The 16,642-nt window shown below is 37.9% G+C and overlaps 1 protein-coding gene across 20 annotated transcripts in view; it reads right to left on the bottom strand.

Moving 5' to 3' along the window:
* The window catches only part of TNRC6B (trinucleotide repeat containing adaptor 6B), a 141,918-nt gene that overhangs the window by 113,840 nt on the left and 11,436 nt on the right, over window positions 1–16,642 (bottom strand). For 14 of the 20 annotated variants that reach the window (XM_069807174.1, XM_069807175.1, XM_069807165.1 and 11 more), the window contains exons 2-3: window positions 10,792–10,864; window positions 5,307–5,405 (exon numbers count right to left, since the gene is read on the bottom strand). In XM_069807174.1, the coding sequence (XP_069663275.1) occupies window positions 5,307–5,405; window positions 10,792–10,864 (172 nt within the window). Of the gene's footprint in view, window positions 1–5,306; window positions 5,406–10,791; window positions 10,865–16,642 lie in introns of those variants that run through there. The other 6 variants (XM_069807155.1, XM_069807163.1, XM_069807168.1 and 3 more) reach the window with 2 other exon arrangements.

Genomic DNA, 16,642 nt, shown 5'->3' on the forward strand with positions numbered 1-16,642 from the left:
CCAAGACTGTTAATGGAAAAAGCCTAGTAATCATTAGTGGCAAATTAACTACCACAAAACATAATTAAAAAAATAAAATAAAATCATAATCCAAAGAACAGTAGTGGGTGTGGGGTTCCAAGTAGAAATGTTTTCCTTTCTTTCTCTTTTTTTGTGAAGGGAGGAAAAGAGACCCTGAAAAGCCAGAAACCAGACACCCCATTCCCCCAACTATTTTATATAGTGAAAGGATACTTCACTGTATGATATTCACCAGCAGACCTTATGGATAATATAGACCCAATATTCCTGTCAAATAAGACTTCTACATCTGCCAAAAATAACTGTTTTTAAAAAAAAAATCTATGCTCATTTGAAAAAGCTTACTTCTGTACAGGTTGTTTTCCCTCTTTGTAGCACTGATATTAGATAATCATTGGAATCAAGAGCATACTATTGACAGGTGCCAGCTGTCTTTACCATGTTGATACCATTTCAGCAGAAAGAGTATTTTCTGACAGTCTGACAAGGAAGAAACTGTGAGATCAAACAATGGAACCAGTTAAGATGGAAAGTGCTGGCAACAAAACTACCAAGACAGTAAGTTTCTCCAAAAGCAGCCTATGGGACAGGGCAGGGGAGAAGGGGAAAGAGCATGCACAAAACCCGCTCTTTGCGGGAAAGCAATCCAATGAATGACAAAAGGATACACTGCCAAAAAACTAAAGGGAAGAACTGTAGAAACTTCCCAAGTATGCAAACTTGAGAAGAACAAGAGCACAACTCAACTACCACAATATTAAAAAAAAAAAATTACAAAAGGAAATAAAAATGTATGAATTAGTAACAGTGGGGGAAAAAAACAAAGTGAGGACTGAGTCCATCAGTAACTTTCCTTAAGCTTAATTACCACAAAGTTGCCATTGGATTTCTGTCATTCATTTCAAGAGTAGCAAAGGCAAGCACAAAGGCCAGCTTTTGTAGCAGTGCCACCAGGTTTGACAGGAGTCAAGCAAGACTATCACTCTTCATGTCGCCTGACTGCAGGGATTCAATTTTCTAATCATACCTCGTGTAATGTTGATTAGTTCGAAGCACATAAATATTTAGTCTTTGATGTGACCTGCTCAGCTCTACATGAGGCACGATTTTTTTTTCCTTTTCAAAACCAGAAAGGAATCTCCTTTTCTCTTCAAATCTCAGAATACTATACAGTCTAGGATGCCAGAAAATCTGAAACAGTTATAGAACCAAACCAGTTCACAAGGAATAAAGCATGGTATATCATTTGTTTTCCACTGTATAAGAGTCTTCATGCATAACTTTTTAGGTTATTTTTAGACTGGCACCATAAGAAAGTTAATTCTTGCAGTACCCAAATCTTTATATCCTGATGTTCATGGTATCTCCATGAAAGATGATTTTTGATGTTACCCCTGGCACCCCAGCATATTTCACTCAAGTATACCTCAATCTACAATAAATTTGGTTCCTCAAGTGATGCCCTTGTGATTCCAGAAGTACCAAGGCTTCCTAGTGGTTAGGACTGCTGACAGCATTAACGTACTGCTTCTTCCCATGCTACTGGACAAGAACATAAAAAGCAAAATGCGTGACATCTTTTCTATCAGTTAAACTTTCTTTTAACTGAAGACTCTGGAAACAAATATTGATAACTGGTCATGGGATCTGCAGTCTCAGGTAACTGAGACTGTTATTCTAATCACTGCTTTTGTGCAATATGTATCAACCCCTCTTGCTTTGTTGTTTTGTGGAGTCAGAAGAGTCATTACAGAGTATTAACAGTTTGAGATACAGAACTTCACATAGTAAGCCTTACTTTTTACAAAGATAACTTATGAGCATGTCTTTCCATGGTGGTAAAGACAAAACACCTTGATATCAATATAACAGATACCTCTGTAAGTTAGTATATTTACTTGCTTTCCCTCAAGTTCAATGCATACTTATAGAAAATAAGACAGATCAATTTTCAACTCAAGATCAACTTAAGACAGTGCCAGAAGTGATTGTTAAGTGATGTTTTGGCAAAGACACTTCTTGGCAAAATGTAGTACAGCATGGAAGGGATTTGGCTACAGACTCTAAAGACAATTTTCCATGACTGCTTGTTCAAGTGCTTTTCAATTTAAATTCAGGTGAAGCGATAATAGGAACATTCCAGAAGAGGCCCAAATGTAGGTTTCCTACTTCTTGTCAAGACCAAAACTGAATAAGAGAGAAATTTGGAACTGTGGGGAACTACCTACTAGACCCCGAGCATCTTGCATTCTGGAAAAAAAAAAAGTGTCAAGCACAATCACAGCAAGGCCATTTAGTCAGATTACAGTCAAAAGAAATGCTTCAAGTGTAGCTGATATCAAGGCATTCCAGCATGTAGGTCTGGGCCTTTGTCTTTTGAATAATAGGTAGGTTTTAACTTACATTTTATGTTATTTTTTGTTTGTATTAAGATACAAACAAAAAAGTATAAAAAATAAGTCCTACAGTCTTTTCTTCCTTTTGCAACAATCTTTCCACCTTTTGCAACAATAGCTTTAATACTGTTGTTGAAGTCCTACAAGACCGCAGAAATAATTTCAAGACCAAAAGACCACTTTTATTTCATAATTATTCTGATGCAGCCAATAAAAGATGCTACGAATCACCATAAACAGTAATTTCATTCTTCATATCACATGCAAAAATCTCTTTTTGGCTAGAAATGAATTATTCAGAGCAAAGGCTAAGAATGGGGCCTTAATCCAACCTCATATATGATATAATCAAATTTATCATCACTGAAGTAGCTGGAATGTGCTTCATCAGCATTTACTAATCTCATAAAACCTATGAGCTGCAGACTTAACTTCTACAATGTTTAAGAAAAGAGGTTCAAAGGAGCTGCTAACATATTAAGTGTTCCAATGCCTTCTTAAATGTTCACAGGAAATAAAATACTAGAAGACGACTGCTTCTTTAGATATTTACAGGCTCAAAAAATAATTTATTGTGAAGGCAAAAGAATAGGTAAATTATGGGATTTTTGAGAACAGAGTGTAAACTGAGCGAGGTCCAAAAGGATTACTGGTACTTAAATACCAGTATAAAAAAAACACCTAGAAAAACCCACACGAACAGATCCAGTGATCTGAACAATAAGCATAACAATAATTATATATTTGGCTTTTATTTACAGATTAATGTTTTGAATGGGTAGAAGGTGAGAAATGAAAGGTCCAGATAAAATATTAATGAATAGGTAGTTATATTAGCATCTTCAAAGCACAGAACTAACTTCTTCCAAAAAACCCTCATCTAATCTGCCCAGAGGAGGGGTGGGGGTGGGGGGGGGGCAGTTCTGACAAAAGTTAAAAACCAACTATATTACTGCAGTCTTAAAAAATATTTCTTAGAAAAAGATATCTTTATGAAAATGGCTCACTAGATAATGTAAACATTTGTAAATTAAGGACACAATTTTAATGATACAAGACAATATAGTGGAATATACTTTGCCTAAATTTTTCTAGGACAAATCCTTCAATTGTTATAGCTATGTAACTCTCCTGAGACCAGGAAAGAGAGGATAATCATTTACAGACTAAAGAAACACTGAAAAATGCACTTCAGTGAGTAGTCCTGTACCTCACAGGATGGGGAGAAGGACTAGATTTAGTCATGAGTCTTTTTTGCTTAATATATACTGATCCTATATAGCTCTTTAATTAATAACACTGAATACCAGATGTATGATTCCAAATCTGCCACGTTCTCTAAGTGACAATTGTTTCAAAGCAATACTGCATACACACTTAGGTATTTAAAGTCAGTCTAAAGGATCTGTTTTGAAATTCAAGCTCACAAAATTTTTTGAGCACCTAATGCTGGAATAGAGATACAATCTTTGCCATTATAGCCAGAATTAAGAACGCCAAAGAAAAGCATACTTTTCATTGGAGAAAAAAAAAAAGAGTAAGTTACTTCAATCTACTTCCTGCCACACAGACAAAAAAATGAAAGCTATGTATCCATATATATATACACACACATACATACAGGCCCCTGTGCATATATACAGGAATATACACATACACACAGATTCTCTCTGTTCATTGAAATGTAAGTACCAATAACCATACTAATAAAATTAGTAATTAATTGCACCATGATGTTTCCTCTCTCATGTCTATCCCCCACTGAACCTTGTAATCAAATCCTTATCAAGAGATGTATCCAGCACCCTGGATGGCTGCAGGTACATCCATTGATGTGTTTTCATTTGTCAGCTCCTAATCTAGTGAGCCTTCCTTCAAAGCTATTTAAAATTAACACAACTCCTAAAGTACATGCAGGACAATTGCCAAATCATTCCTCTACTAATTAATCACCTCCTAACTTGATGCCTACAGCTTAAAAATGTTTGGTTCTATTAGAGCATAAACCAATGAGAACATTTCTCAAAAAAGCTCTAGCTAGAAAACAACAAATTTTAATTTTAGTCCTCTAGTTTTTTGCTTTTTCAGCCAGTCTCTTACACAAAACTACAAGCAAGATAACAACAATTCATATTTTCGTGAAATTAGGAGCCATATTTTAAACAGAGATCAGTTGCAAAGTTAATATTAACTCATTGAGATAGTCAGGAATATAAAGTAAATTTATAAACCTATTGAAGAATATGATAATCACTATGTCATTATGGAAACCAAAGTAATTCCTGACTCAACATCTGCACCTTCAAGAAGTGAAAAGCAGGACACAAGCAACATTATATTCAACAGCCCACTTCATAGCCTCTTGTCCCAACAAGATATGTTGAGAATCAGAGGTACCTTTAAAAGCAACATACTATCCAGTCTTGCAACAAAGCACATGCTGGCAAGTACAAGGAAACAAGAAGCAGAACACCTTGAATATACATCAGTGGGTAATCCACAAACCCCTACACCTGCACCTAAGGGCCCACATGCCTAATTCTTTAAGTCAGTTGAAAGGGTGGGTGGGTAGGACAGAAAGCTTGACAAGCCCTTCCAGTTCTAATAAATGGAAGACAATCAAGGTTAGAACTTCTTTACAAAAGTTTCCTCTTTCCTTCCTGCGAGTGCCTGAACACACATGTTCCAACCCTTAGTAGACAGCAAAAAAGCCTGTCTTTCTAAAGGTCTTTAAAAACTTTTTTTTTTTAAATATCTCCAGGGTAATAAATATTATTTACTTGCATGCAGATATTTAATAAAAATACCACCAGCAGTCACTGCTCACTCCATGTGCCCCCCATTTCAGCCAAGCAAGCTCTTGTTCCTCCAAAACACAGTGGCATTTACCTCACTGACCTTGGGACTGCCTTCCTCCAGTATTTCTCCCTCATCAGTTTGCATGGGAACAGGATCTGTGCAAAGCTCTGCAGAAATGCAAAATACTGCCTAAAAGATAAAAAAAGAAATATATTTTAAAAACAATGATTTTTCTGCCTTTAACAGTGTTATGTGAGATTGTGGTGCACATAAATAGTAATTCTAGGCTATGACCTTTAATATTCCCATTCTGCACATATTCACTGAATTTATATGTTTTACACAAACAAATAAGACAACTGTTATTCAGAATAAGACATAACTCTACTTAATTAAGAGGAAAAAAGCACCTAACAGGAATATATTTTCTTTTTAATTTTAAAATGTCATTGCTGATTATTTAACATATTCATTCTGTTTACTCATTAAAGCTACAGTCAGTAAGGAATGATCACACAGACTAGAGCTGAGCAATTTTTACTTACTAGGAAATAGATTTTGTGCAAATATAAGCTTCACAGATTCAGCTTACAGACAATCTAAAGCTTATTAGCTTGAAAAATTGTTAGACTTCCAGTGATCCCACAGTACCTCTGAATTATTACTTTAGGGAATTTTTCCTTGACTTTATTTTAGAAATAAATACATTCTAGCCTTTAAATGGTTCAGGGAACTGAAAAAGTCATTCATCTTTAGGTCGACATTTCCAATCTAACCCAGGTCAACATCTCCCAGTGTTTCCAATATTCAGCACTACTTGGTAACTTATTTTTAAATTTGTTTAACAGTGTCAGTGCAGTTCCAACTGAACAAAATCTACACGCCAAACTCCATTCTTAGAATTGTAAAGTAACTTACGGAAGAATGCAATACAGTTAGGGAGACTTTGGTTACAAAGATTAGAGTGTCTTCCTTGCCAGAGGATGAGCTATCTTTCAGAGGTAATGGATCAAATTAATCAATTTAAGAGATCAAACACACCAGCATAAATTCAGCAGAATTCTCTCACTTTACAATTGGAAATTGTTCATCTAAAGGCACCTCCTTTATTTCAAGGTTAAAGCCTGTTCATAAGGTAAGGCTGTCTGCCCTGCCAATGTCTTCTGTATGTTGTGCATAGGTAGACAACATCTTTCATGGCTATCAAGTTGACACAAGGAATGAAGAATATGTTTTACAAATATAAAGGGCCTGAAGCTACAAAATGTTACATACAACTTACTAAATCTTATAACCAAGAAGCTGCTATGATCAGTAATATAATATATTCTCATGAATATATACAGCATGAGAGCTGTAAAGACTTACAGCATAGTAATTTCCTTTTCTGGGGAAAGGGGAATGAGGATAAAGCAGAACTCTCATCCAAATCCTCCAACAAATACTCTGCCTGCAGCATATAATCAAAAATCATAGGTATTGAATGCTAAGCAAGACTTGTATCATGCATCTACGCCAAGATCCTCCTGCATATAACAAGTCTTTCTCACTGCCAGGCTATCTTCTGTTCTGCAGCCAGAGGGGAGGACAGGCTGAGCAGTCCCTGTCCATGGTACTTCACCACACTGAGTTTCTGAAACCCACTCCAGAGCTTCTGGAGCTGGGAGTTTCTGAGCATGATTTTGCACTATCAGATTCAAGTAACTGGGAAGCTCCACAGATTGTTAGACAGATATCTAATAGCCAAATCAGATTTGGCCAGAAGGATTGCTGTGGCACTGAAATGGCTTCAAATCAGAGAAACAAGCAAGACTGAACTTGAGCTACAGAAGCATTAGAAACAAATCTTATAAAATAAAACAAGACCAGTCCGGTCAGGCCAAGACCACTGCAAGGACTGGTCACTGTTCATTCAGCATGCTGGAAGAAGCCAAATATGAACCTCTGAAAACCTGCCATGTTTATCTTCTGAGATAGCCCTCACTACCAGAGGAATGGGAAGTGGCAATATTTGACACCAGTTTTTATATATTACTCCTGGAAGAAGACAAAAACCTATCAACCAGTACATCTCAAAGAAAAAAAAAGCAGTAGCACTAGGAAATAAAAAAAAAAAAAAGGAAAGGCTGCAATCATAGAACGGTTCGAGTTGGAAGGGCCCTTAAAGATCATCTAGTTCCAACCCCAATGCCACAGGCAGGGACACCTTCCACTACACCAGGTTGCTCAAAGCCCCATCCAAACTGGCCTTGAACACTGCCAGGGATGGGACATCCACAACCTCTCTGGACAACCTGTTCCAGTGCCTCACCACCCTCACAGTGAAGTAATTCTTCCTTACATCTAATCTAAATCTACCTTCTTTCAGTTTAAAGCCATTACCCCTTGTCCTATCACTGCATGCCCTTGTAAAAAGCAAAAAGTCTCTGGCTTTTCTATAGGGCCCTTTTAGATACTGGAAGGCCACTATAAGGTCTCCCTGGAGCCTTCTCTTCTCCAGGCTGAACAACCCCAACTCTCTCAGCCACTCTTCACAGGAGAGGTGCTCCAGCCCTCTGATCATCTTTGTGGCCCTCCTCTGGGCTCACTCCAACAGGTCCATGTCCTTCTTATGTTGGGGGCCCCAGAGCTGAACGCAGTACTGCAGGTGGGGTCTCAAGAGAGCAGAGTAGAGGGGGAGAATCACCTCCCCTGACCTGCTGGTTACATTTCTTTTGATGTGGCCCAGAATACAGTTGGCTTTCTGGGCTGCAAATGCACATTGCCTGGTCATATTGAGCTTCTCATCAACCAAGAACAAAGATAAGCAAGCTCTCCCAGAGGCCAGATTAAATACACTGGAACTATCCATTGCTCAGACATCAGAGCAGGAAATAGAAAAACAGAGAGAAATCTAAAAAAAAGCAAATGTAGTGGAGAAGGAAAAGAGAGTTTATTCACTCACTCTTAATTTGTCCTTTAATTCATGTTTTATCAGCTTTAATGTTAAAAACATATATCATACTATTTCATACAATGCTCAGTTAGAGTGAATTCACTCACATGGGAAGGAAAGAAGGTGGAAGTTTTAAAAGGCTCTGTAATTTACTGGAAAAATTCACAAGGGGAAAAGAATATCCATCAAAAAAACTTGCAGCTGGTGTAGGAAGACCCTAAGCCACAGGCCGCAAGAGGTGTTGCAAGAGGAATTTTTTGCTGAACACTACCCTTCTACTGTATTTTTTCCCATTGTATTTGCATCTGGCTTCTTTCAGGAGACAAAACATCAGGCAACAAACTACAGGCCCAATTCAATACTATCATTTTTATGTTCTTTCTGCATACATGAATCCTTGATTCCCATGGCCACTGGCACAGGAGTGCTGCATTTCAAGTTTGATTATTGCCAAAAGCACGCATTTGGGGATTCCTGAATCCATGGGAAACTACCTCTGTGGCAGACTTCTGTAGCAGTCATTTACAACTGAGGATGACTTCTCAGCCAACAAAGTGACTGCTTAGTGCCAGCATGCAAAGAAATAACATAATTATTCCATGTTGTTGACACCACCTCTTCAGCTCACTAGCTTCTGAGCGAGGGCTGAAGGTCACACACAGGGTAATGTATTTTGTACACAAGAGGACAGACAGGCAATCAGAATTTATACTAGCGTCCTATAGGATTGGAAAAAAAGGCCAAATGTCAAAAGTCATTTACTTACTTATTTCCAATATTTATGTGATATGCCAGGCTCCCAGGGGATAAAAATGCATCAAGTTTACAGACAATCCATTTAGATTTTCAGATCCAACATATATCAGCAAAGTCACTCTTGGAAAAGGTCAGAAGTAAGATAATCCTCTTTTTCCATTCTTGCATATACCCACCAAAACCACTTCAGATGGGACTGAAATCCCCCAATCTTTGTATTCACATGATATTTTCTAGAAAAATTAACCAACTTTCGCTTGAGTGAGGACTCCAAGAAAGGTCTGACAAATAGCAATGCATAGGGATGTCCACATACGATGTGGCAGATGCATATCTAAAGTTAGGAACAATTTTCATTTAACTCTTTAAAATATCACACGGTGATGAGAATCTATTCTCAAAGGTAAAAAACCCCACTTGCTAACATGAACTAGCTGCAGTTCTTATGAACTTTAATGCCTACTACAATATTGTCCTGTCATAAAACAACATGGCTTTGGGACAATCCAGTTTGATATTTAGTCCTATTTATATTCCGCCTCTTTCTGCAGCAAAGATGTACACATTTCATTCAGTGGTATCAGGATGATGGATGCAGCTACCAGTCATAAATTCAGTGTAAGCAGAACAGTGCAGAGCACCTTATGTATACTATCTTTTCACTAGTGCATTCTAGCACACTCTGGCAAGTAAAACCTGAGCCAAATTTCCATATACTTATAAATCCCTGAAAATCAATACCAGTGAACAAGATATTTCCTCAGACCTTGTTTTCCCTCAGGTAGAAAGGCCCACCATTCAAAAACACAAGGTCCTCATTAGCAAGAGAGAGCTGGAATCCAGATGTCTTCAAATTTGCCGTTCATCAAACAGGCATCGCTGGAACTACGCACCTTACCTAATACACAGGCCTTTCATACAGCAACACTGTTTTTTCAGATTGCCAGCAGCAATATGGACTAAAGAGGAAAACTGTTCTTCATTTGCTATAGAAGAAAAAAATTATTTCAAGCTTCTGAAGAGTGCAGCTGCAAGAGAAACAGTTATTAGTGTAAAACCAATTGTGGTTCCTGTGAATTCCAAAGTCTAAATTGGATATGGCCCACTGGAAAACCCTTGAAAGACAGTAAGGCTGTGCGAACTGTCACCACTACAGACAGGAAGCAGAAATTGAAGGTCAGTCCCAAACTCTCTCACAAGAACACAAAGCAAAACAGGCACACAAGTACTCTTCAAAGATGGTGATCTTGTATACATGGCATACTTGAAAAAAAGCAGTTAGACCAAGGCAGTACTGTACTGAGCTATGTCTTAAATGAGACTGTGCTTATTTGACACAATTGTATTCATACATGACTGCAATTGCTAGTCTCTAGCTAGGTACACAAAGTGTTAATTTTTAACAGATGGTCTAGCCATATTATGTCTAATTGCTACAGCTTTACATTACATCAAGTTTGCTAAGAATGTACAAAATCAACATAAAATTTAACATATGGAAAAAGAACAGAATATTTTGTCACTTTAAATGCGAGTTGAGAGGTACAGAGATGAAAGCAAGAGCACCCAGAAGGTAAACAAAACCTGAACGTAACTTCATTGCTTGTAGGAACTAATCACTTACCGATTCCAGTGACTTTAAAATCTCATCATATATTAATTAATTTTCAAAGAAAACCATCATACACATCAACTTTAGCTGACAAAAACAAATCGCATCAGGCAGTTACAGAAAAAACTTCACACCCAAACCCACAGGAAATAACACACTAGAAAGTATACCAAAACAGCAATATATCCTATAGTTGGTTAGGGACTAGTATACACTAATGTTCTCACTTCCAACTTTCAAGAACACAATATTGAACTTTGGTTCATTTTTACCTTTGACAGTTTCCAAGGGCTGCCAAAGCCCACAGGGATCCGTCCTGGCTACATTCAGTGCAAAAACGAAACCCTAAAAAGAGATAAAAATAAATTTAAAAGGTCAGCCAACTGTGGGCATTACTAGATAAAAAACATTTTTAAAAAAGTCAATTGTCTCCAAAGCTCAGCAACCCTTACTCCCAGAGCATTTAGAAAAAGCCACATTCATCTGAATAAAATCATGTAGGGTAAACAAAAAATTGTAATCACAAAAGCAGCAATACACCCCCACCTCCCCCCCCATTTATGCAGTATTGGGGAGATGGGAGAAAAGAGCTACAGTTAGGGTTAGAGTTAAGGAGAGAAGTACCTTTCTCCTCACTATTCTTCCACTTCAACTGCCACCCCAGTCTAGGAAATTATTCTTCAAAGGCAAGAAATTTACATATCGCAAAAAGTATATACTTGTTGAGCCTTAGACTCAAATTTAGGCTCAAGTTTTAGCACATTTAGGCTTTAACAGAACAAAGTTGCACCACTGCCGGAAATGCATCTTTAACTACCTCGGAGAAAGCGTTAAGAACATAACACTGTTTATTGCTTACGCATACTTATTACTCACCCATCACCACACCGACCAACTTAGACCAACAATCAGTTTTGAGAAAAAAAGTAAGAATCTTTACACTTGTGACCCACTGTCATGGTTTAACCCCAGCCAGCAACTAAGCACAACACACCCACTCACTGACTCCCCCCCCCCCGCAGTGGGATGGGGGAGAGAATCGGGAAAAGAAAGTAAAACTCATGGGTTGAGATAAGGACAGTTTAATAGAACAGAAAGGAAGAAAAGAAGAAGAAGAACAATAAAATAATAATAATAATACAATAATACTAATACTAATAATAGGATCGGAATATACAAAACAAGTGATGCACAATGCAATTGCTCACCACTCGCTGACCAATGCCCAGTTAGTTCCCAAGCAGCAATCCACCCCCAGGCCAACTCCCCCCAGTTTATATACTAGACATGACATCACATGTTATGGAATACTCTTTGGCCACTTTGGGTCAGCTGTCCTGGCTGTGTCCCCTCCCAACTTCTTGTGCCCCTCCAACATTCTTGCTGGCTGGGCATGAGAAGCTGAAAAATCCTTGACTTTAGACTAAACATTACTTAGCAACGACTGAAAACACCAGTGTGTTATCAACCTTCTTCTCATACTGAATCCAAAACACACCACTATACCCGCTACTAGAAAGAAAATTAACTCTATCCCAGACAAAACCAGGATACCCACCAAACCATTTAAGAAGTATTTTATACCTATTATCTATAGTATTTACTCCACTGGCTAATTAGCTTGCTCTTAATCTTCACTAAATACTATAGATACAGGCCTGACACTGAAGTCTAACAATGTACCATGCATAGTGCTGCATGACAGAAAACTCAAACTGATATTGAATGGGAAATTCCCCTTCTAAGGATTTACTGTCACTATCAGAGTTTCTGTAAACTTTGTCACTGGAACCACTTGGAAAAAAAAAAGGGGGGGGGGGAGGGGGGGGCTAACATTTCCTCAAAGTTCTAACGGTAATACCTCCTAAAATGAATGCCACCATTTAAACTAGGCATTGCATATTTTATACAACCTGAAAGTGTTACTTGTTTGGCAGCAAGTTACAATTTTCTCATTATTAATCATCATATTATCCTTTTCACAACAGTTTTTAACTGTTTACTTATTACATATAGGTACAATACTCACACATTCATTTTTCATCCAGAAATGAACATGCAGTCAAAGCACTAGCAAAGCAGATGTGCAACATGCTCAGTCTTCTCAATTGCTCTGAAGTAGTCTTCCAAGTGAAAAATCTACATTAAGTACATCATCACCATAATATTATGGTGGTCCAAAAGTATTAGCAACCTCAGAGTCCACACCTAAATTGAGAATGTTTTTACCAGGAAAGGCATTTAAAATCATTGTTAGAAACTAAGGCTCTGGAGACAGAAGCCTAATAAAACTCAAACTTTTGATTACTTTTACAATAAGTGAATGCATACTCTGAAATGAGTAAGAAGCCATGACATTTACCACTTCATAGTATTTCCTCCAACAAAAAAAAAAAAGCTTTGCTTCCATCTTAGCGAACTAAGTAAAGTAAGTTGCATTTACCTGGCTTCACTAGACAGTAGGAGATTAAGGAAATACTTCTGCTACTGAAATATATTGAAAATAATATGCGGAAGTAAGAGTATCCCACTCTGTTGTAAGTTTTCAATTTTCCCTATTAATTTCCAAAGCTATAGAAAAAAAAAGAAAAATTGATTTCTCAACTGAATGTTAAACTATCATCCAGCCCCCTAAAACAACTCAGAAATCTCCAGCCATGCCATTTAATACACTATTATTAATCTATGCAGTCAAGTACACAATACTTTATAGGTGGAGTCAAAGGCTGTTGTTGACTTAGCAGTTTTATCATGAGTTTCTGACATGTACGTCCACTCAATGAGAGTATCAGCCAAAAAGCAAGACTAATGAGGTGTCTGTGCAGTTTTTGACAGCATAAGATCTGAAGTTGGAGAATAGGAAATACTGCAGAGGCTGGCCAAAAAACAGCTTTTCCCAGAAAGGGGTTGTTGCAGGCTGGATACTGAAATACCATAGCATTAGTATCTAGCAAAAGCGTTCAAAGTTCCAGCCAAACCACCACATGCTTATGGACCACTAATGTCTCCATGGGAAAAGAGGAAACTGCTACTAATTATGCCAATAATCTGTCTTATCTCATTACAGAATCTTATTCATGAAGAAGAGTATGGATTCCTATCCCTAATTGAAAAAAGCCTCTCGTCAGTATCTAACTTTTAATAGAGGTAAGACAAGAAAAGACTGATCATCCTCCTCCTGTTACTCTGACAAATTTAGGCCTATGTTTCTAGAGCAGTAACAATGTTAATTAGCAAAGTCAAAGTGGCACAAGAGAGAAGAATCCAGTGCAAACAGTTTGGGTTAAAGACAGAACACGACACGTAGCTGGGTAGGACTGCAAGGATGTTACAGCAAGGAGAATCTCAGCATCTACCACAGTCAGAACAGAATTTAAATATCATGCATACATCTCCTCCTAATTCAAATCCTCAGAGTAAGTATCTACTTCTGCCAGCAGCCAGGGGTTTAGGATGCATCAACCTGCTTGCCTGGACTGCACAGGAGAAAATTTAGCCAGGAGAGCAGACACAGTTCAATTAGGTAGCCAGAGGGGAGGAAAAACAAACAAACAACCCACCCACCCACAATTTAGGCACCATTCCTCTGACAGAACAAAGGGGGGACCTCCCCCTTCCCTCCAAGAACTGTGACAGTTCCTAACCAAGTATTAATCAGCTAACTACAACACTTACTTATTAGTTCAGGCACACTGAACCATCAGACTCCATCTCTATTATCTTGCAATAACAGAAACAATTCATTATACCTACAGACTCCTGGCTTACATAAGTCCCACCCTGGCAGACTAGAACTGTATGCATGTACAGTGTAACCCCACAAATATTCTGTATGTATTTCTAGTTCCAATACAGTTAAGTGCAGCAATTTGTTTACTTAGCTGGGTTACGGAATCTATGAAGCAGCAGAATACCCTGTACAGAGCCAGGACTCCTACACTAGCTTTTTTCCTCAAGTATTTTTTAGGGTGCTGCACGTCTTCCCACATTTGTGCACCAAGTTCTTTACTTACAGCAAATACCTGCTTTCTGGCCACCTCACAAGAACTGCCTCTGTAGGTACACCAAAATACTCCAGGTACACAGGAAGGAACAGGCTGCCATCGGGAAAATATTTTCTTCAAATTCTCCCTCCCAACCTCTCATCCAAATCTGGACAAACAGTAAACACTGGTAGCACATGTGACAGAATTTCCTACTGACTATGAGATACAACAGAACAGTAGGAAGCTCTAGAAATATAAAACACGGGAAAAAACATGGGGTGAAACTGGTTTCTTGTATCGGAACTGAGAGAACACACCTAAGTGTGTTCAAGGAAAGTGATTATATAATCCAACAATAACTCCTGAATATTAAATATTATGTGTAAAAATGAAACCCATTACCTACCAATTGTCGGGTATTTAAGCCTATTGTGAAAGAATAACATATCAGCAGTACTGAACTGGCTAACACTCAAGCCCATTTCAAATCATTCAGAATCCACCACCCTGTCTTAACCACAGCTAGAATGAAATACTTCAATTTTGGTTTTGCAAAATATAACCAACTTCCAGGAATGAAAAGAGGTCCAGAACTACTGGTTTACCACTATACATCCAAGTTAACATCACTAAAATCTAAATTATGTCACTTGCCATTATTCAGGCACCATAAAAGAAAGGTTTGTTGTGAAGGTAACCAATAGGTGGCACGTTTCTAAATTCACTGCATCATCTTGATGGCTACTGCTCATGCTTAATGTGCAGCATTACCTAGTGAAAAACTGTTCGTGTCATTGGACTAGCTGCCATAAACCAACTATTTTTTTCCTGAGGTTCTAGCATTAACTAAGAGCTTTCTGGGCATGATTTCCATTCAAACAATTTCTCACTAGAAACAGTACATTTGAAGACAAATGGGTGTCTCTGCTGCCACTGTGGTTTAACTATCCCTCTGCTAAGTGGGTAAATGTTTGACAGCAGCAAGTTTTAATTTTAAACTTAGTTTAAACATAAGCTCAGACTTATGTTGTGGAATGATTCTGATAAAGCAAATAAGAGCCTACTCTCTGCTCAGAAGGCCTCAAGCTGTCTAAAAACATCACCTCACAAAAACCAGCTACTGACCTAAGTACACAAAAACATCACATACCAAATTAGGACATTGGGAAGTTGGCTTAGTCATTCATGACTTCAAAATAATACAGAAATATTTCATGTTTTTTCATCTACAGCACACTGGCACTGTAACAGACAGGATTTACTATAAAAATTATCCAGGACAATCCAGGTCTCGCTGTGGTAGTCCTTCTCCACTTTACTTCAGTTTTCAAGACTGAAGAGGGAAATGCAACTTGTAATCAGTGAGAAACATTTTGGTAGGGGAAGGAGAGATGCTACTGGTGCTTGAGAGAGGATTTACCACCTCTTTCTTCCACTTTCTTTAGAATCATCTCTTTGCACTAGTTGGGTGGAAGGAAATCTAGGAAGGATTAGCACTTCAAGGAAAACCAAACTAAAGATACAACTCTAAACAAAGCAGCCAGGAAGAATGGGAAAAGGCAGAAATCCTCAACCTCTTATTAAAAAATAATAAACAAAAAATCCAGAAAACAGCATTCAGCAATGGCAGCCGAGTAGTCCACAAAATCACCATGGTGTTCTACAGCAAAATGTGACACAGGGTAAAATGTCCATTATGTTTAATTCAGTGTTGGCTGCACAACTTCACGTTTTGTTCAGTATTAACTTCTCTACGCTGATGGTTTTTGTACTCTATGGAAAATGGTTCAGCTGTTAATGTAGATATGATACAGCCACTTTTAATGACAAGATAACTGTAACTTGGAATAGATATAATGTACGTTAGTCTGTACTGCTCTTCTAAGGGAACATAAGAATAGAAGGACTACACAGAAGTTGTCATTAACCTGTATGTACAAAACAAAAGCCCCGATTCATAGCACTTAAGTCTTTTCACATTAACAGCCTAAATATAAATTAGCAAACCACTTTCATAAAATAGAACAGTCCTGAAGACATCAGGGTTTTTTGCTAAATGGACAGTTACACCACATGATCTGCTCAAGAAAACTCAATCAGTGAGTTTGTTTCCCCCCCCCCCCCCATTAAAGAACAT

This window comes from Haliaeetus albicilla, chromosome 19 (genome assembly GCF_947461875.1).
Source record: "Haliaeetus albicilla chromosome 19, bHalAlb1.1, whole genome shotgun sequence".
Taxonomy (NCBI): domain Eukaryota; kingdom Metazoa; phylum Chordata; class Aves; order Accipitriformes; family Accipitridae; genus Haliaeetus; species Haliaeetus albicilla.